General features: G+C 40.9%; 1 protein-coding gene across 2 annotated transcripts in view; it reads left to right on the top strand.

Moving 5' to 3' along the window:
- The first annotated feature begins 105 nt into the window (after positions 1-105).
- The window catches only part of HSF2BP (heat shock transcription factor 2 binding protein), a 37510-nt gene continuing 24596 nt past the window's right edge, over positions 106-13019 (top strand). For both annotated transcript variants that reach the window (XM_035315924.1, XM_035315923.1), the window contains exons 1-4: positions 106-144; positions 2094-2244; positions 7021-7124; positions 10763-10912. In XM_035315924.1, the coding sequence (XP_035171815.1) occupies positions 109-144; positions 2094-2244; positions 7021-7124; positions 10763-10912 (441 nt within the window). In that variant the 5' untranslated portion in view covers positions 106-108. The remainder of the gene's footprint in view (positions 145-2093; positions 2245-7020; positions 7125-10762; positions 10913-13019) is intronic.

The following is a 13019-nucleotide window of genomic DNA, read 5'->3' as shown; positions in this document are numbered from 1 at the left end:
GACCCAGAGACGGTTTTATTCATCGCAAATGACGTCACGGGGAGCCGGGCAGTGACGCGGTGAGACGTCACGCACCCCCCCCCCCCCGCCTTCCCTCCCCGCTCTGCCATGCGGCGCCGCGCGGGCCTCGAGGGGGACGCGCAGGTAGCGCGGGTGCGGCGGGGAGGGGGAGCCGCCATTTTGTGCTGGTCGCCGGGCGGGGCGGGGGGGTGCCGAGGGGCAGCGCTACCAGAGGAAATAAAACCTGGCAGGAGTCCGTGTTTGCCATGAGAACGATAAACGGGGGTTTTCTCTGTGGTGGGCGTTTTATTTGGCACTCCCGGTGCCTCACAGCGTGTTTTATGCGGACTTTAATTTCTGGCAGTAAATGATGGTATTTTTCTGTTTCTGCCACGTTTTGAACACGATTGGCCTTCCTGGTCTACATATCAGTGCAGGCTTGCACATGGCACTCCTTGATGGAGTCCTGTTGTCCTCCGTACATTCTTGAGACCAAAATGAGTTGGTTTTCGGTGACTCGTGTGATGTGCTGATATTTGCCATAAGCATTTCCTAAACGTGACTTCGCGTTAAAAACCTTCCTTCCATGCCTTCGTGGTGGATGTGATGCCTCCAAAGAAAAATAAGAGAGTATAGTAGTGCTCACAATAGTCAGGCATTGGGACGGGTTGCCCAGGGAGGTGGTGGCATCACCGTCCCTGGGGGTGTTCAAGGAAAGGTTGGACGTGGTGCTGAGGGACAGGGTTTAGTGGGTGACAGTGGTGGTAGGGGGATGGTTGGACCAGGTGATCTTGGAGGGCTTTTCCAACCATCATGGTTCTGTCATTCTATGAAGTGGGAAGGCTAAAACTGGCCTGCTTTGTCCGTGCAAGTGTCTGGGTTTGAGAGAGCTGGGAAAGAAGGTGGGCAGAAAGCAAACGTGTAAGAAAGTGGTTAACCTGAGGGAGTAGGGAGGTAGAAGGAGAACTGTAGAAGGTGGTTGGAAAGGATAGAAATGATAGTCCCATTTTCTGTGGGACTGGAAGATGTACCCAGGAGTAATGACCTCCATGAGACCTGGGCAGCTCGACTTGAGATGTCTGTGGGGATGGTATGCTTTGTACCTTTAGGAGATGGCTTCTTGCGTTGTTCTCTGGTACCTTCTTCCCTCTTGAAGATGACATAATCTACATAAAAGATCTTAATTTGTGAGATCTGGAGCGTTCTCAAAAAGCAAAGCGGTGCTTGGAGATGCATTTTTTGCTTTGTGAAAGCATACTGGGTGATTAATGTGTTAGGCAAGGGAAGTTAAACCTTTGTTGGTGTGTGAATGGTAACCTTTTTAAGACACAGCAGTGGGCATATCTACATACATCGGAAACTGGAGTTTAAGAGTTTTTTATACAAATTTTCTGTATCATCTTAAATTCAATGCACGTTCTCTTGGACTTCAAAGTTATTTCATAGCAGTAGCCTGGCACAAGGGGAAATTAGTAAACTTTTTTGTGTGTTTATTAGGATTGAATTACTTTTATGTGGGATTAGATTGCAAATGTTTTTTGTTCCTTGCAAAAGGTGAATTATTTTGAAAAATAATAATTTCTCCTGGAAGAGCTGTGGTAGTTTAGCAAAGGGGACCGAGGATCTTGCAAATATTTGAGTTAATTAAAAATAGTTATAGTGTATGCTTTACAACAAAACTAATTGTCTCAAAACAATAGCTCAGCATATGTACAGCTGTTAACAGTTTCAAACACATGAACGTTAATTTTTGCAACATTCTGAGGGGCCTTGCACAGATTTTAGGTGACGAAACATGAAGAGAGGTAATATGGTTTGCTTCGGGCCAGAGTGGCAAAAATCAGATCACAGTCATAGAGTTTCTATTCCAGAGTCTCATTTAAAATTATTACTGGCTAGTTCCTTTTTAAAATCAGGTTACGAATTTCTGAAATGCTGTGATACAGAACACTCTTGTTGTCTGAGAGAGAAGGAGTACTGCAGAGCAGCAGCGGTGTCTTTGGTGGTGGTTGGAGGGTTTTTGTGGTGTTCTGTGGGTATGGTTTTTGGGTGGGTGTTGTTTTTGTTGTTTGTTTGTGCTTCCCCAATTTCAGAAGGCCGAGACCAAAGAGGACTTCGTTAAAGTTAGAAGGAGTGATTTGGAAAGGCTGACAACTGAGGTTATGCAATTGCGGGATTTCTTGCCCAAAATATTAAATGGGGATATCTTGTGGACATTCCAGAAACTGGATGCTGTTGAATCAAGTGAGTGGTACCATGTTGCAGTTTCTGTCAAAACTACTTAGAACTAACTGGTTTTTGAATGGTTGTAGAGTTTGTTGAGGTAATCCAGATTAAACCATAATGTTCAATCACTGCCTCATTAAATCAATGTGATTGTAGTGAGGAAAATTAGAAACTACATTAGAAATAATTAGACTTATGTCAAATTAATCTTTAAAAATATTTTGCTGTGGACAAAAACATAATTAATTCATCCAGTAAAGGAAGCTGTATTAAGGAAAAAAAAGTGATTCTTCTTTGAGAGAAGGGGAAAGAACTGTTTTTCAAAATGTCTTCTAAGATGAAAAAAACAAAAAAAAAAAGAAAAAACAAACAAAAAAGGTAAATGGCTGCAGATAAGAAGGTAAATTCGACTGAAGAGATAATATTTTTGTATTTAGCTTGTATATTTTTATGGACAAATATAATAATAATAATGAAATTGGAGACACTATTACAAAAGTCTTTTCACTGCTGTCCCCAGAGTCCAGTTGTTTTGTGTTAATTTTCTTTGCAGTGTTTTTCCAACAACTAATCACTTTCAGCATGACATCTGGACCAAATCTGAGCCAGATTCGTGCGTAGTATGTAGCTTATGTGCAGCAATACAATTCACTTGTTCTCCTAGGAATTGCTTTTGTCTGAAAAGACATGGGACGAGCATTCAAACAAGTTAGAGAGAGTGTATCTTCTGGAATATTAAGTGATTACGATTTATTTGCCATGTCTAGCTAAGAAAACAGCCGCTCTGCCTTGATGCCGAGTCTGTTCTTGACTCCTGCTGTGTGGGACTCCCTCAAACACCCAAGCTGCCAGGCCTAGGAGGATCTATCTAGCAGGTCCCTACCCCCTGGTGTGGGTGTCCGCATTCAGAAGGCCTTCTGTTGTAGCCTTCTGGTGTATATACGTTTAACCTCCCTTGAGAGTTTGACACAGATGGTTGAGGCTAAGGCTGTGGGCTAGCCTCAAGTAAGTGTGCTGCCCCCAGAGTACTGGAAGAGAAGCAGGGCTCCGGGCCTTACGCCAGAATGTTTGCTGTCTTGGTTAAGACAGTTATGGAACCACTTTTTGTAGGATCCTTTGGCTTTGGGTTGCTTTTCTGCTGTTAACTAATTCTTTACCGAGCTTTCTCAGTGAGAAGTACAGTGGAATACCTAGAAAACATCATGGCTCAAATGCTCGTGTTCTCCAGCAGTTCCCCCTCTTCAGAACTGTATGCTAGGCATAGCTTGCTGCAGTCACTGGCAGAACCTCAGTGCCAAAGCTTTTCATCCTTTTTTCCTCCAAAGAAAGACTAAGATACGGCCAGAAGGCCCATCTCTGATACCAAGTGGTATATTGAGGCCGAGTTTCCAGCTGTCTCCATGACCATGGAAACAGCCATGGTCTCCGTGTCTCCATTGGAAGGATTTTTCCATGCCATCAAATACCAATAGAGATGAGGAGACTGTACCACCTGTCCCTCTTGCTGCCACTCAAGATGTCATCCATGTCACAAAAAGTAATGTAAGTTCTGGAAATGGTCTGTGTTATTGTATGACATCAAGGACTGATTCCAGTTGGGTTAAGCATTCAAGATCCTCAGTTAGTCAGACCCTTGATTTACGTTATTTTTCTTTTTCAGTGCTCAGTCTGAGGATTTCTCTCACTGATTGTTCTTACGCTCCTTGTGCCAGGCATCAGGGTGACAGTGTCAGGGTCTTCTAGCTGCGGATTTGTGGTGTTGACACAGGGATTTTAAGGCTTTGTGCTGGCTAGCCAGTACTCTGTAGGCTCTTTGGCCCTGTAGGCCCGAAGCTGAGTCAGTCTTCAAATTATTTTGAGTACATCCCCACAACAGAGACTTCTCTTCCAATTAATGATGTGCTTTGAATATTTATTCAGGCTTTTGCCACTCCTTTGCGCTACAGTTGGACAAGTCAAGTGATTTTTGCTACTCCACTATGCCCCTACCTCTGTAGTGGCAGAAACATGCTGAGGGGAAGATTTGGTTCACAGAAGATGGGACGTCGCAGGGACACCAGTGCAGCTGTTGGCAGTCTTGGAATTCCATCGCTTGTTGGCATTCATTGTAATTGTACTCAGTTCTGCATTTGCCAGCGCTTTGAGAGCAGATCTTTGTTCCAGAAAATACCCAGGTGTGACCTATAGCATGGATGAGAATGAGCCCACCTGGACTGAAATGTGCCACTTATTTTGTCCTGCCTAAAGCCTTGTTCCGCTTGTGAGTCTGCTGTTACCCTCAGAGAAAAATGTTGCTTCTTCCCCAAATCAGGTTCACTACTGCAGTGGTAATATTAGGTATTTCCTGTGTGTATAAAGATGTCATTTCATATTTGTTGCTCCTCCAAGTTATTAGTGAAAGCTGCTTCTTCACTTGCTTGAAGTAGACAGTCTCAGCCTCAAGATTTTAGTCTCAAGAGAGAAGGAACTTTCTTACTAGAGGGCCAGGACTTGCAGGCAGTGGGAGAACTGGTCAGACTTCACTGTTGTGCTGGCAAGACCATGGTGTGCAGGGGGGGAGCAGCGCAGCCATGGTGTTTGGTGCCAGCAAAATGCTTATTCCGGCATTCATTAAACTGCTATACAGCAGTTTAAGGGGCTGTCAAACGTTGGGACTGGTGCATCCAACCTTGAATTCACTTCAGAGCAAAGGAGCACACAGCTGGAAGAGTTGACTGGACATAATAGTGGGAGTTTCCAGGAACAAGGCATAGCTAGAAGTAGGTCTCTTCTTATCAATTTAAAACACTACTTTATTTTTTTTCGTTCTCCATATAGGGTGGAACTAAGCCTCATTTCCCTTGACGTAAAATATCATGATACTCCAGCGTGTAATACTTCCCATTTTATCTGGAGGACGTTAAAAGATAACACGTAGTGCTGTATTGACACACAGTAGCTAATGGCATTCCCTTTCTCCTGGCTCAGTTCTGGTTCCAGGACCTTTGAAGTCTAGCAGTGAAGGATGCAGTATCTGTGTGTGCCTGCTAGCTGTGCTGCTGCTGAATTCAGGGTGGATCCATCCTTCCAAAGGCTGGAACTGATCCTTTTAATTCTGGAGAGCCCGGTTTCCTTCCAGAGCAAGCGAGTTTCCCTGGGGGTTGGTTCCACTGGATGTACTTGGCAAGGATGAAGAGGTTCTTGGTCTGCCATTGATAAGCCCTGCTCTGTCTCAAGATGTCTTTCCCTCAAGTACTTAAGGCCCACATTCACATGGTAATAGGCGTGTGGGACTGGACTTGCTTCGCTTGAGGGAAGAGAAAAAAGTTTCCTACCACTAACCTGAGTAGTTCCTCAAAAATAATCCATCCCCCCCCCCTTCGTTTTAATGACTTTCTTTGAGTTGCAGGTTGAAAAACATTGAATACTTGGAAAACGTGCCCTGAAACATACATATTTCCTAGGAGTGGACCCTTTCCTTACCTCTGTGGTTTCTGTTAAAAAGTCTTAGTGTGGTGGTGTAGAATCACAGAAGGGCTGAGGGAAATATGTTCTACCTTTTTAGAAAAGCTGTCTGTAGCTACAGTATCTTTGTTTATAGCTGCTACTCAAAGCAGTGTGTATCTGAGATTATAATATTTTGGTCTGAGATTACAATATTTGTCCATTAGGACAAAAATAAAGGAATTTATTTCCAAAAAAATGTAGAATAGTTAAACAAAATGCCAGAATCCAACCTCTTTGCATAGTAAGGGCTGTATTTTTCTAATGTTATCTTTTTATGGTTTAATTTGATACGCTACTTGGTAAACACATTCAAAAATATTGACCACATATAAGGGGAAGTACATGAAGTGTGCTAAGCTATAAACTGAACGTTCATAATCAAGGGTGTGGTGCTTGAAGTGGTGTATAACTTGTTTTTAAGCTAATAAAAAATACAGTAGATGCTGTTCAGACATTACTGCCTGGAATTACTCAAATGTTTACTTTTTTTTTTTTCCAGTGTAAATACCAAGCACCCAGAACCTTTTTGTTGTTGTTGTTGTCGTTGTTTTAAATAAAATACTATAACTCTATATAAACCTCAGTAATTGTTAAAAATAACCTTCCGAGTGATTTTTTAAAATCTATCAGTATTTCAAAATATAGTTCTTTGAACTTGATTTCCACTCACTAAAATAAAGCACCTAAATTGTAATGTGAAATGCATGTGTATTATGTCATGTGATAAAATCAGAGACTCATTTTTTAAGTCTCAGTGATATAATTTGTCGCTGACAATGTTTAAATGGTTTATCATTTTTTATAATGCTTTATAACTATTAATTTTTAAATACTTGAAATAGCTGCACAACATTCTTACTATTCACATAATTTGTACATTGCGTATTGAACCAATCACTTTTGAATGATCTTGGTATTCTTTTTCTTAGATTTTCTCTATATTCATTGAATTCATTGAAGATACTGGACAGACTGTGAAAGCAGAACAAAAAAGTAGAAAATTGACTACATTAAAAAAAAATCCCTGGGGATCTGGAGCTCGGTTCCAGAACGGTATCTTACCAGCACACAGTATTTAGTAGATAGATGTGTTTCTTTCAGTCTTCCCTGTTTAAATCAGGAACATCATGCCCATTTAGTGTTTGCAGGAACTGTGTGGCAGATTGCTATATGTCACTTGAGCCACTAGGAGGTGGCCTAACACAAGCAAATCTTGAACGCGTCTGCATTTAGTGGATTCGTTTTTCTTTAGTGCAAGCCAGTTGCTTGTAACTTATTATTTCCTTTATTTAATTTATTCTCTCACAGGCATGGAGAAAAAGGAGGAGGAACTAGAGCAGTTAAAAATGGATTGTGAACACTTCAGAGCCCGCCTGGAAGCAGCCCAGGCAGATTGCATGAGAGAGAAAAAGGTATATTTGTTGTTGGTATATTGATACCGGAATGCTTGAGTTTTGAGAACAAAAGCAGTAGTGATCAATTTTCCATTTTCACGTCACATCGTCAGCCTGGAAAACAGTCTGGGATTTCTATTCATGTAATCAGATGATGGGTAAGCTACTTACCTAGAAGTTCATTACCATTTGATGCATTTTTCTCTTGTTGAAAGGGAGAAAGGTCAATATTGTAACAAGATAAAATATGACAAGATACCAAAATGGTATTCAACTTGTACAAATACAAGTCCAGTGAGCAGTCGGTCTGCCACTTACATACATAACTCTTGCATAACTGCATAGATCTCTCTACCTTCCATATCCTGTGAGGTGCAGCAGCATGGGGTTGTGTTCTGGGCTTCGTGGTAGGGTTCTTCCTGGTGTTAGGAACGTTAAAAATCAACCATTATCATTTTGCCTCTATTAACATGCTGAAGTAAAACAGTGGGTATTTGGGAAGATTGTGGTGTAGCTGGCATTGAAGTATTACTTTACAAAGTATTTTTTTTTTCAATTCAGTGTAACTACAACATATTTTCAAAGAGAAAAATAGAAGATAGTGTAAGCAATGCAATATAGAAAATGAAACTAATTTCTTGTTTGGCTTGCTTGGAGCTGTGTACCTTTGTTTAGTTTTAATAGTCTTTCTCAGTGCACTTATTGATCCAACTGCCATGTACAGCTGTGAGTCAAAACAGAATTACAGTGCTCCTTTTGCTATGTCAATATTGTGTTTAGTGATTATAAGAGGAAAGTTGTTAACAATGAAGGAATATCCCAGACCATGACCTCTCAGACTGCAGATCTTCCGTGAAGCCTTTCGGATTCAAACAGGATCACTTAGAATGGTGGCTTAATCTTTGAGAGGGATGTGTGAATCAGTGGTGATTATTTGCCTGTGCAAGTTCACTTCCTTGGAACTGTGAGCTGTCCTTCTGTAGTCAGCAGAATCTCATTTTGCTGGGGTTCTAGAGATAGCATCTGCCAGGCAGGGGGTTACACAAAGGCAGATGAGTCTACAGAAATGATTTCATTTTTAAAAAATAAATAAATGAAAAGATAAGACTTGCCGTTTTAGGGCATGTCTGTATGGAGAAGTTATTCTGGAATGAAGTTTGGTAGCTAGTATGATAGAATAGCTGTCTATTTGTATATTTCTTACTTCAAAATAAGTATCTTCTGGAATAGCTATTTTGCAATAGTTACTTAGTTTTTCTGTGGTTAGTTGTATAAGCATCCAGGATGAAATCTCTGTAGTATTTAATGCTGCTTAGATACTAATGTTTAATGTTGTTGTAGCTACTAAATAAGTGGGCCCCAACTTTTATGCATGTTAATGTTACAAAACGAATGGGAGGTGGTTTAGGTCTGTGATTTCTTTTGGATGAAACTCCTAGTTCAGGCATGAATACTTTACTGAGAGTAGTTGTTCTGGTGTTCCAGATCAAAGCTCTTCTCTTCTTATCTTTGCTGTAGAGCAGTATACATCAGTTGTCTAAGTAGCTCCTGTCATATGCCACAAAAGTCTATTTGAGTGGATTGAACTTACATACATTATAAAATCCTTTAGCTCTTGAGGATAAATGATGATGTTGTGTGTATATATATGTGTGTGTGTGTGTGTGTGTGATTTTTGTTCCTGTTAATCACTTTGCATGGTGTTTTTCATTTGCTTGCTGTTCTGTTATAGGCATCCTTGCATATAGTTCCTGAATTATTTTCTAGGTATTTATCTTCTGAGGGAAAAGGAAATGATTTACTGAAATGATCATAAAGTAAATGCCTTTTCTGGTTGAGCAGTGCCCTTTCCTTAGGGGGTCATAAATCAACATTCCGTTTTCCAAAATTTCTTTGCAGCGTTGTGTCACTGATTAGGGAATTGCGGTGCTTTCTGAACCTGAGCAAAACTTGAAGTGCACGTTATTCTTGGCTAATGTCTTCCTTGTCTTTGTAGTTAGGTATAAGCACTGCTGTATTCTTGTGCCTTGACCATTTCCTGCAGATGGTGGTGTTGCACAGCACAGTGATTGCTTCATGATGTGAACTCTAGGGAGTGTTGCTTCCAGCTAGGTTATTTGCTTTTGCAGGCTCTATTTGTTTTCTTGGCTCTTGAACATACTATTTTGTTTTCCTTGCTTCGTACCTATGTTCTGGTGTTGCTTTTGATGTATTCAAAATTCTGGCATTTCTTGTGGTGGTTTTGCATCATTGTTGGGGGAATCTAACTATATGCTGTGGCAGAGTTTTATGTCTCAGCATTGTTATAGAGGAATTAAGAGGTAAGAGACTTTTCCTGGCACCTCATGCCTATCAAATCAACAGCAAGTGTCAGCCTTTTGCATGTATTGAATTACAAGGTGAGAGAGTCCAGAGGGAAAATAAACACAGCAACCTGCTTCATAAATTTAATTTGAACTTTACAAACTATACTCTGTGTGTTCCATTAGCAGCATGATAAAGCAACTCAAATACGTCTGTCCGATGTGATATAGGAGGCTAGGTAGGTAATCGATGACAAACAGAAGACAAGCAGCTTTGTACTGGTAAATAACATGCTACATACATTGTTTAGATGAGCTTACCTTTCTATTCTTTCCAAACCATTGAGGTGAACCGCTAAAATGACAAGATACTTATTTTAAAATCTCAGTGGGAATACATGCTTGAAGGTTTTGTTGTGTTTGCTTACTTAACAAAATGATGCAGAAAAGATCCCTTCTCATTCCCCAGACTTCATCATGATAACCAGATATATGGGGAAGGTTGGGTTGAGGAGGGTGGTTTCTGAGCTGAATCTGAAAATCACATACCTCCAAAATGGACAGAATGAGATGCAGAAGCTTCACTACCCCGTGACATTTTCTAGCAAGCCAGTGAGACATAGAATCATACCAAATCTCATGATATCTTCTGGCCAGATTCCCATCTTATTGGAAAGAAGTACTAGCAAATTGAAACCGTGTCCTGGTTGTATTGAATGTCTCTGTGCTTTCTGCAAGCTCTCTCAGGTGATGGATGCATAGTAGAGCATGGGCTTTTCTGGTCCTAAGCGTGAAAGGAGCTCCAAACTTCAAACCTTAGGCTTGTTTTTCTAGGGACTCTGTCTCATTTTGCCACTGCTGTTCAGGAATATGCCAATTGAAAGAAGTTGGAAGAGACAGCAGGATTTATCCTAGATAGCCAGCAACTCTGCCACATTGGCTAAGGCAGTCCATTTTGAAAAACAATACAACTCTCTCTTCCTGTAAGATGTGCCCATTATCTTTTGTAAGGTGGCTGGAAAGGCTGACCTCCGATGCTTAAATCCTTCCCTTTCTCGGAGACACGTAGCTATTTGCTCAGGAGTCGACTTTCCTATCAGGCTTCTCTAGGTGCCGCTCAGTCTGAGTGGGTCCCTTGGCCTGACCTTGTGGACAGGCTTCTGGTTACTGTCAGCCTACATGATATACATACGACTTAGATAGAGCTCAGGAGAGAAGGTTCGTATCTGCAACTGCTGTGAATTTCCCCCCTCCTTCATATATGGCCCTGGTGATGTTTCCTGTTCTGTCCTGTAGCCTAGAAACATCTGGGCTGGCACGAGGCACAACCACAATTTCCTTGTCCCGTTTCAGGAGAAACTAGACCTCCGGCAGCACCTGCATGAGGCTAAGCAGCAGCTCCTGCAGCAAGCAGAGTATTGCACGGAGATGGGTGCAGCGGTGTGCACCTTGCTGTGGGGTGTCTCTAGCAACGAGGAAGCTGTTAAAACCATCCTAGGAGGAGTAAGTATGGCAGGTGAACGCTTAGCAGTGGCAATGCTGTTAGGTATTTAAACGAAGTACCTTGCTCTGTAACACACTTTAATGGAGGGATATATCTCTGAGACTAATTGGACAGTAAAAATGTTTACTGATACGTATATTTTTTGGGGAAAATCCATTCTTCATTTAAGAAGCGCTGGAGCTATTTAGCAATATGTAGTGGGCTGGGAATAAGTGCAGTAATTAAATGTTATGTTATCAAACAAGGATTAACTGTTTTCCACCACGCACAGTTAAACTGGAAGCAAGGCTACAGCTAGCACAATGTAAATATCTTTGCAAGCTAACAATACTTGCACAAAGACTTGCAGTATGCACGAGCAGCAGTTCCCATGCCTGCAGAAAGCTTGGAGGAGCCAATTCCGTGGAACAGAAGATACATCCATCAATTCTCAACTCCTTTAAATCTTCATCCCAATATAGTCTTTGTGCTGCCTTAATATTTGCACGAATCCTGCAAATTTAGAAGGCCTAGCTATTTCAAATCTACTGAATCTTATTAAATGATAAACACGGGCAGGTATTTTATTAAATGCAAATAAACACAAAGCAACCCAACAGTTAAAGACAATGGTAATATTACAGCCAACACAAGTTCACTGCCAAGTGCAGCTGATGGAATTAGGAGGGATCGGACGAACAAGGCTGACAAAAATACAGTTTTAGTCTTGTCATAGCCAACATGAGAGGAAATTTTACTGAAGCTGAGTAAACTGATGCCACAGTTTCTTCTGTCTTGAATTTTCATCAACATGGTGAACATCTGAGTGAATAGTGTTAGTTCATTACAATTAGGGGTAAACTAGTATGCCTGTAAAAGCTTTTTCAGATTGGATGCACCAAAATGCAAGTATAACTTTGTACTGGATATTAAAAAGCTGTACGGTGATACCTTTCAGTGATACCTTTTGGTGACTGAAGATACAAAATATGAAAAAGCTGACAGGCAAGAAGGTGCTACAAAGCCTCCACATAGCAACAAAAACAGTATAAAACCACATTGCATATTTCAGGACAGTTAATAACTGTAAGAGCAGACAATCATCTGGTGACTCTCTGCATCATTATTTGACTTGTGAAACAGTACTGAAAGGGCACACTTCCTACAGACAAAACACTGGTGCTGTAAATGACCACTTCTGTACAAGATGAGAGTAAAACTAGTAGAAGCCTTTTTGAAAACACTCTTACATATCAAAATAAAATAGAATTGTTAAAAAACAAAACCGATACAGTGATCATGTGTAAGAATAAAAGGCCTTACTATGAAGGTGCAATACTTCTAAGGTTATTTGAAAGGCAGAATCGTTCTGCTGTAGTCATTCCTAGCAATCAGTAGAGCCCACTGAACTGCTGTGCTTCCAGTGAAGGTCATAGCAAAATTTTTGGACATCATTTTCTTGTGTTGGTGCACATTACATGGCAAGAAAGGTGGCTGGGTTTGCAAGAAGCCTACTAGGAAAAACATAAAAGGATTGCATGGCATTGCATCAACGACAGATTACAACTGACAATGAGTCAGGTTATTAAAAGATGATGGGGATTTGTCATAAAAAGTTTTTGGTTTGAGTTATTTTTGGACAAGCTGTGATGCCTGTAGCATCTTTTCCCTTCCCCTGAGAAGGTGCTATGAACTACAAAAATGTATAAGAACATCAGGAGTGCTTTCAAACTATTGCTCATATTTAACTGTGTGGGGAAGGGTGGCATCAATTCAAAATAATTTCATGCCTAAGGGAACAATGTTCAGCTTTTTCAGTCATTGCACAGATACAGAAGTGGGTCTTTTGTACAGTTCTGTAATGCAGATTGACTGAAATGGTGTTTGTGACTAATAGAGCGTTCCTGTCCATATGGGTTAGACAAGTCAAAAGTTGAGCAGTGAATTTGAACTGTAGCACAAAAGTAGTTTACATGGCAATGGGAGAGAAATGCCTAGTGTCCCTATCCATGCTCAACATTTCTAGAGCTTGGAAAAGCATCCAGAGAAGCAGCATGAGACAGTTTTCAAGTATGCCTACCTGCATGTGCCAAAGATGAAGTAAGTTAATTCCCATGAGATTGTTCT

Source organism: Oxyura jamaicensis, chromosome 1, assembly GCF_011077185.1.
Source record: "Oxyura jamaicensis isolate SHBP4307 breed ruddy duck chromosome 1, BPBGC_Ojam_1.0, whole genome shotgun sequence".
NCBI lineage: Eukaryota > Metazoa > Chordata > Aves > Anseriformes > Anatidae > Oxyura > Oxyura jamaicensis.
Note: the sequence above shows the minus strand (reverse complement) of the source record. Positions and strands in the feature narration are given on the sequence as shown.